Source organism: Gavialis gangeticus, unplaced genomic scaffold (genome assembly GCF_001723915.1).
Source record: "Gavialis gangeticus isolate Ggan-Ray unplaced genomic scaffold, GavGan_comp1, whole genome shotgun sequence".
Classification (NCBI taxonomy): domain Eukaryota; kingdom Metazoa; phylum Chordata; order Crocodylia; family Gavialidae; genus Gavialis; species Gavialis gangeticus.
This window is the reverse complement of record NW_017729022.1, coordinates 10,733,526-10,742,526: the sequence shown is the minus strand read 5'-3', so window position 1 is coordinate 10,742,526 and position 9,001 is coordinate 10,733,526. Positions and strand designations below refer to the sequence as shown.

At 37.3% G+C, this 9,001-nt stretch overlaps 1 protein-coding gene across 4 annotated transcripts in view; it reads right to left on the bottom strand.

The window, feature by feature from the left end:
- Positions 1–1,073: 1,073 nt before the first annotated feature.
- Positions 1,074–9,001, bottom strand: part of CNTN1 (contactin 1) — a 615,999-nt gene continuing 608,071 nt past the window's right edge. For all 4 annotated transcript variants that reach the window (XM_019514585.1, XM_019514584.1, XM_019514586.1 and 1 more), the window contains one exon: positions 1,074–3,766. In XM_019514585.1, coding sequence (XP_019370130.1) covers positions 3,687–3,766 — 80 coding nt within the window. In that variant the 3' untranslated portion in view covers positions 1,074–3,686. The remainder of the gene's footprint in view (positions 3,767–9,001) is intronic.

Genomic DNA, 9,001 nt, shown 5'->3' with positions numbered 1-9,001 from the left:
GATTCAGGGCACTAAGAAGTAAGTGCTGAGGGGGTGGCTGCAGGAATCGCCGAAGACGGGCAAGAGACCGAAGGATCGCCTGGCGGGAGAGTGAGATCATGGCAGGATCGCCACCGAGAATAGAGGACGTCTGTCGAAGGACAAGGGGTGCAGCACTAAATATCCAGGAGGCGTTACTCCCGGGCACTATCATATGGTTTTGGTGGTGGGTCAGTGAGATAGTCGGCACTGAAGAACCCTTTGGGGGAAGCAAGTAGATCAGGGTGTATAGGGTGACGGGTCGATGGTGTAGTATCTATGGCAGTAGGGCTTAGGCCTGAATACAGGCGGGTGTGAAGGGTCCGATGTCAGGGCAGGAGTGACCCAAGGGTTTTGGGGAAACCCAAAGATGAATGACCACGGTAACACCCACGCCCAGTGAAGAGGGTGGTCATCGACATGAAGAGTCAGACTCCTAGTAGAGATACTCGAAGGCCCATCGGGACAAGCTGTAATAGTGCCCGGTATTGTTGGGAAGTAGGGGTACTTATTTTATTACCATCTTTTGTATGATTCAAGACCTGATCCTGAGAGAAGTTGAGTTTGCTTCTTAAAGGGCACTTAGTACTGCACAAATTGGTCAATTACACCTAAGACCACTCCTGAAGTCACTGAGATTGCACAAGGCATTAATTTTTGCCAAATTTGGTCCCGCCTGATCAGTTTCATTGAATGGATACTCTTTGTAATAAATCTATTGGAATGGGAGACACCACCGAACAAACTGCTCTTCCTGCTTAATCTTTATCTGTAATGAGGCTGAAGATTTTTCATGAGACTCTCTGTTATTGAAGATATGTAATTATGTATTTATTTCTCCCATTTTTTACCAAAGCCAAGCAGAAATTCTGCAATCAAGAAGTCCATTAACCTCCTGTTAAATTCCTAGGAACACAGGACATAGGACTGAAACGGAACTTCTGGGTCATCAAGTCCAGTCCTTTTCTATCAAAGGCAAACACCTCATTTAATTCTATTCATGACTTTTCAAGGTCTAATTCAAAAGACAGCTGTTGTAGCTTGAGCAACATTAATACATTTATTCATTTATAATTTATTTGTCATTCATAAAAAGGACAAAGCATGGTTCTGCTCTACTCAAGTGAAAAAAATGATAAAAAGTAACTAAAAAAACCAATTCAAAATTCATCAGTATCAAATTATATTAAGTTTCCTGAAATATAAAGAAACAACAAATGTGTCTATCTATATAAACTTTAATTAAGAACCTTGCGTTTTAAAGCAGATGATACATTGGTTAGTTTTGCTGACAACAGTTTGAAACTGAAGGTCCCAGTCAAATTTGTACAGTTGAGTGAAACAATGAAAATCTGGAATTATCTGGTCACTATGTGAGATGCTGTAACCTAGCCCATCTGTATTGCAGATTTTTAAAAAGTGGTTTTACCTTCCAGATCATTTTCATGCAGAAACTAACCAGTTTTGCTCCTTACATCGCATATTAAAAAAGTAAAAGGCAATCATGCATTTGGCAAAAGATTTAGTTGTGGTTGTAGATTATATAAAAAATGAGTCAGACTGCAAATAACCAAAACCAAAATATAACAAAACAAAATGCATAACCTATTGTACAGAAGGCTTACAGAGTATTAGTTTCTCTTATGCATGAAGACAACTCATTTTTCTTTCAAATAATTATACAATTTATGAAACTCAGTAATATTTGACACTTTGAAATTCCTCCACTGGGAAGTTACCACTTTTGCCTATTTAAAAAAGTTTCATCTTGTAACAAATAGTTAAAATTAAACTAAAACAGTATTACTGATATTTCTTAATGAAGACTCTACACTTTTACATGTAAATATATAGTACAAAAATTATACAAATTAAAGAAAGGGGTGTAAAGTATTAATAGGCCTATTCCTGCTTCATGTAAATAGTATTATTATGGACCTCTACAGTATCATTTCTAAAAAGATAAAATCTATTTCTAAGTAGCTAGCAGGGTTGTGCTAATAAAATATGATTCAAAGCTTATAATTCTTGAAGCATCAGACATTGCACTATTACTTGAGCCAGCTGATTCAATATCACTGTGTTTTTTCAACATTCACACTCAAACTAAATTCCCAGCACACCATGGGAAATTAAAGAAATTTGCATTTCTTTAACAACTTAAAAAATAAACACTGTAGACACAGTCAGAACAAAAACATTCCCTAGCTCCTATTAGAATAACCATCCTTTTGTAAACTTAATAGTTAATATTTAGAGTCGACAGACCATACAGGATTTGCCTTTCATTTATTAACATCTTTATATCTTTCAGCATTATATGAAACAGGGAAATAGTCTTAGAACTTTAAAACTCTTATTTACAGCACTAAGGATAGTAGAATAATATCTAGTTCTTGGAAAAAAAGCCTATCGTTTTCCCAACTGTAGGCCTTCATGAAAGGAAGGTAACACCTCGCATCTACAGCATAACAAGTAAATATTAGAATTATATTTTTCTGACTGAGCTACCTTGTTTTTTTGCCCTTTTTCTGTATATCTTTTAGCTTATTATTGTAAAACTTTCAAGTTTTAAAAAAACAACTTAAACATTCTACCATTTTTTATTCCAATGGCTGACCCTGTATGGGACTTCATTTTAAAATATCTAATATACTACACCAACATCTGAATAAAATACCAAAAAGCCAAACCAAAAAACTGCCACTTATTTTGTAGCTGGCATTTCACACCTCCATCAATATAAAGGCTGAATTAGCTAAACTGAAATGGTACTTTCTGAACAGAGTAAAAGAAATAGAATAAAAGATGATATACGTCATTAATATTGTCTGTATGACAAAACAGAAACTATTATTGTTTTAAAAAAAATCACAACATTTTGTTAAGCAGCACTGTTTTCAAAACCATATGCTGAACTATAGGGAGCTCCCTAACATTAAGGTGCTGAAAATTCTACAATTTATCTTTACTGTTAGCAGCCATAATTAAATTTGCCAAATAGCCTTAAAATAAAAGGTCCTTATCATTCATTTTCCAACTAAATGTTTCCAAACGATATTCAACAGCCTCAAGAAGGAAAAAAAAATAGGAAAAAGAAACAAGATCCAAAAAAAAAAATGAAATGTTTTTGCTTTGACTGTATCGGTAAAATCCTGGAATTTCATAAATGATGACAGGGGCCATTCAAAAATATGCAGTACACAAAACATACAGGATAGTACAGACAGACGTAGTTACTCTTACATTTACCACATACAATCAACATTTCAATCTCTATTATATTTCACAATTTGTTATTAAAGTTAAAGCACCTATGTATGGTGATTTTACTTTCACTGTACAGCCTATGTTATTGAATTTTAACACTGTAACTTGCCCCATTGGACCGAATCATGCAACTGTCACAGATCAGCGTAAGTGTTTTATAAGGCATATTGGAACAAGTTAAAAATCATTTCTTAGCCTTTCAAAAGTTGATTCACTTGATGAAGGAGTTCCTGGATGCCTCAGTCCTCTTAAAGTTCATAGTAAATCAGTAGGGTAATTTAAAAGTGTAATTTATTTGGCTTAGGATGGTGCCACAGGAATCAAAAAGAATTGCAGTCCTCACAGGTTTGAAGGGAGTCCTTTGCACTGCATGGAGGACAAGATAAATCCAGCTACATTCAGAATTCCAAGTAGGCAAGGACACCAATGGTAGGCAGCAGTAGGCCAAGGAGACCAGGCGATGCACCGACCGAAGCAGCTACAAATTAAACAGATAATGTATTTTAAATCAAATGATACCTGTTACATAAAATCTAGCTAGAGAGTGATTTATGATGAGAGGGGTTGAAAAGCCAGCTGGCTCATCTCAAAGCAGTTTTTATCTGCATGGACAATTTAAAATGAATAAAAGAGATCACCAGAATGTGACCAAAGACTCAGGCCTTCATTTTGCATGAGCTGTTTATTCAATATTTTATATTTTCAGTGAGACCATTAAGATCATATCAGAATATTTTGGTTTAGAAGCTCCAACAAGCCATGAGGTTATACCAGGAGGTGAAAAGGTCAGAATAAATATTTAAACACTTGAAAACAAAATGAACGGAGTCTTTGAAATGTGATGAAGGAAAGAGACACCTCTGTAAATGTTATTGTGATCAGTTATAATCTTATAGATGTCACAGAGTGGGGACCGATTATTTACTTGCTAGATTATGAAGTCCAGATGGCTGATCTCTAACAGCATTGCCTGCAAGTGCATATTTTTGTTAAATCATACAGTTCACTCTTAAACAAAAATATTCATTGAAGATTTAATCAAACGATCAAAAAGCTCACCTTCTCAACACAAGCCAACACCTCCCTGTTCCTATAATGGGGCACTTAATGCAGCCAGGGGAGGGTAACAGAATTATTCTTGCACATAGCCAGGTACTCAGAGTTAGTTTCATGCTGCATGTGGAAGACATAAGTACTGTCATAGACTCCCCTTTTGTGACCAGTCCCCAGTGCCTACAACTTGTTCCTTGCATATTGCTGAGCACAAACACAAACTAATCAATAACTTACCTCAAGTCAGTGCCAATCTGGGTAAACTGGGTAAGCCCACAAGCTTATCTCATGAAAGGAGACCAGCTCTTTTTAAATCCTGTTTGGTTACCTACGTATGAAGGAAACCATCCACCTGCTAATTAAAAGCCCATACCCCTCTACCTTAGCCACATGGGCATGAAAAACTACTGCTCTTGGGACAGACATTACACATAAATCAGGTAAACGATCAGAAACCATTTCAAATCTGTAACATAATGGAAGTTCAGTGCACATAAAACTACTTTCAAAACGGACGAAACCAATTTAAGGTAGATCTGGATGGAGGTAATATCAGACTTAACTGATTTAGGTTAAATCAGTTTATTGAACTTCTGTCCCAGATGCCCTCTAGATTCAAGTTAACTCATAGTCTCCCAGTATCCCAGAATGCTTTGCAGGGTGGGTGGACTAGGTTTGGTGTAAACTCCTTGCAAGCATGTGGCTCATCAGTTCAATCTATGCAGTTCCAACTAACTTATGAAGACTGAATCAATTCAGTCTCAGGCTTTTTGACTGTCTTCACTTAGCCCTGGTCACTTACGGTACATACAAGTATTAAATTTAGGTCACCCTAATCAAGCTGAGGGAGCCCTAAATGGCTGAGACTGCAAGCATTTACAGGGCTTTAACTGCTCTAAATATGAAGTGCCCGATCTAAACTAGTTTACCTTAAAGGTGAACCAACTTTAGATTGGCCTGAGTTAACCCAATCTAAAATGGGTTAACCTGAACTAACAAATGCCTGCACACGTTCATAGCACAGCCCCAGGGCAGAGATACTCAGCCATTCACCACAGCCCGGGGGCTACACTGTTTCAATATTTTCTTCCTACCTTGACTGGCCTATTTTTACTACCCCTCTCCCCCCCCAGCTACTTCCCGTGGACCTGCCAGCCCCCTGTATCCCATATCCCATCAGACCCTCTTCTCTCACTTACTTACCTCCAGTTGCCCATGTGAACATCTGCATGCGACAGAACCAGATTCCAGTTTAAATGGCTCCAAGTAATGATTTGGATGATTTGAACGTTTGTTTATACCTTTATTCTGCAGGTGTTCTCCACCAAAGGAGCTATCTATGATCTAGAATACATAGCATCTATTCACAGAATTCCTCTCTGAGCACCAGCTTGCTGTAATAGCCCTTTCTTGAGAGTTTGAATATACCCCTAGAATGCTTACTACGCCAATAGGCAGACAAGGTTCTTTGGGTGATGTGATATCTTTTATTAGACCAACTATGGCAACAGACATGTCTTCTGACAAACACAGCAGTCTGCTTTCAGTCCTGGGAGATCGGTTCCTTGAGCCATGGAGAGTGGGTCTGACTCGTTACTCATTGCTATCTGTTTTATATTAGGCAATGTATATATTCATAATTCCACACATACAGAAACCTCTTTGCTAAACTTAAAATTAGCCCTTTAGAATTGAATCAGGGTGGGGGGAACTGACCATATTTCATCATTGATTGAGGTGTATATATTTTCTTGAGTGTTTAAGTAGCATAATCTTCAACACCTTTGCTTAAACAAGTTTTAAATGGCATTGTTTAAGTAACAGACTCATTTTTAGTAAGCTCATTTTCTCAGGTTAGTACCATTCAGAATTTTGTTGAAGGGCCAGGATATTTTGACTTCAAGGTCAAAGAGAAAGATTAGGATATTTATTAAACAATGAAGAAAGTGCAAGATATTTCAGCTACAGTAAGTTGAATGAACTTTACAGTCTGCAGCTATTGTTATGTCACAAAACATGCAAAAATACAAAAATTATAGAGATTTTAGCAACAATTTATGCAGTGACTCACTGAGCTAAAGGTTTCCTTTTTCAGATACATTTATGTCCAAATGCCATGAAATCAAGATGACAAGAGATCTGATATTACCCCTTCATTTGCCCAACTCGGTTATTAAATTGTCTAGCCTGTCTATCTATTCAGAGAAAGACAGTGAGAAGCAAGAGTTTTTTGGGGTGTTATATTCTGTTGAACCAACTATACAGTTAGGTGAGATGTTAGACAAGCTTTTGAGCATCAACTGTCCTTCTTCAGGACAACAACAATCCAACCCCAGAAAAAGTCAGGTTTTCACACAACTAAAAGATAAAGCAAAGAAGAACAAAAGTAGGTTGCTTCCATGAGTATTCAGAAAGATGGCAATTTTGTATGCACATATGTGCACATTAGCAAACATAATTGTCACAGAGCTTGGCAGTGCACAGTTCAGTATTATTCTACTTTCCCCATAAATTAATTTGCACCTCATTGTGATTATCCATTACTTTGACACAAATGGGCCCTGTTTTTGATCATCTTCTGCAAATTCTACAGTAATCAACCTTAAATAAAAAATTCTAAATATGGAGTACGGAAAATGAATTTCTGATTTTTCTGTGGGAAAATCCACATCATATTTTAAATTTGCATTAGCAATATCATGTGGCTTAGTTGTACAGTAATAACTAATCAAGACAGTTACAATTTTGAATGTTTACAAACAATGCCCTTAGAAACACAGAGCATTCTTATGTGCAATAGAAACATGACTGGAAGGGACCCTCTGGATCATCAAGTCCAGTGGTCTGCTGTTTCAGGCAACCATGTCATTTATCTGTTTAATAAATTGATGAAGATCCATCTTAGAAGTAGCTAGGTTTTTAATTCCAACTACTCCTACTAGGAAGCTGTTTTAGAATCTCACTGGCTTAAGTGTATTTATGGCCATTTGTTCTTGTGCCAACACTGTCTTCTGGCTTTAATTACTCTTCTTCCTACCTCGTGTCTATTCACCAATATATTTAGAGACAGACATCTTTTGTTTTGATAAACTAAACAAATGTTTACCCTTTAGGTACAGACATTACACATAACATGATATGTGATGGGAAACCAGTCTATACCTGTAACAGAATGGAAGTTCAGGGCACATAGACTGGTTTAAAAATGGCAGAACCCAGTCTAAGATAGACTCAGACTGATATTAGACTTAATCAGTTTAGGTTAGACTGATCTATTGAACTTCTGTACCAGATCTCCTATTGATTCATGTTAGGTCACAGTCTGCCAGCATCCCAGGCTCCATTGTGGGCCTGTGCTAGCTCCACTCACAGGGAGCCATGCTGCACTCAGCTGCCCCAGCTGAGCATATAATGGGCCCCACCCCCAAGCTGTCACAGAGTCAAGTTACCACAGAATCTCTCCCCAGTCCTGGGTCGTGCATCCAACCAGCTCTCAGCTACAAGCAGGGAGGGAGAGGAGTGTGGGGGAGGTTGTGTAATAGCTTGACTCTCTTGCTCCCAAACTAACCTAGCCCACTTGGAGAAACCCTCATAAATCAGTTCAAATCTACCTCAGGCTTTTTGAACATTTGTACTTAGCCTTAGTCTTCTCCTGTATTATAGGCTTTCCCTTTCCCTGATTATCTTAGCAGCTCTTCTCTGAACCTATTCCAGTTTACATTCTTTTAATTAATAATATCTTCTATGCTATCAGAAATTTCATCACTCCAATTAAGCTCCTTGTGCTAGTGTCGCTAATGAAAATAATAATGTTCCCAAGATTTAAGGATTCTTAAGGAGCTCTGTGAGTAATCTCACTCCAGTCTAATACTTCTTTTTTCAACCCTACATATTGCTATCTCCATCTGAGCCATGTCTTTTTACCATACTTTACAGTTTTCTACTAATTCCCATCTTCTTCATCTTAACTAATAATTTCCTTGTAGCACCAGCAAATGCCGTATTGAAGTTCAAATACATGAGATGTACCACGTATTCTTTGTTTAGAAAAAAAATCACTTTTCTTAATAAAGAAAGATAACACATTATTGTAGCACTAATGTAACTATGGCAAACACAGATTCATTTTATCCCATTTTATATTTATCTTCATGTCTTTAATTATTCTTTCCCTCAATAACTGATTCATTCAAAATTTGTCCTAAAAGCTTGCAGTCAGACAAATGTTGCCTGGATCACTACCCCCCATCTTAAATGTAAATATTACATTATCTGTTCTGCAATCATATGATACCATTCCATCTTGGAAATGGCCTAAAGGAAACTTTGCTTAAGTTAGGACCACAGAATTTACAGCTGTGAACCAGAGTTAACGCAGTTCTGGTCTGGAAATCTTAGTTACCTTCTAATATGAGAAAAAAACTATGCTTTCCACTTTCAACATGCACAGTTTGCAAGACAATAAGACCATTTATTCTCTCCTTGGAGAAACATAGGGTGCCTGTACATGTGTGCTCTGACACACTGTAATTATAGTGCACTGGAGCAGGTTCCATTAATTAGCCTCTGCATCTCATGTATCAGCATCCCCACACTTGAAAATGGTGGTGCAGAAACTCTAACTAATGCTTGTTTAACAAGTTTTAGTTAAACGGGCCTT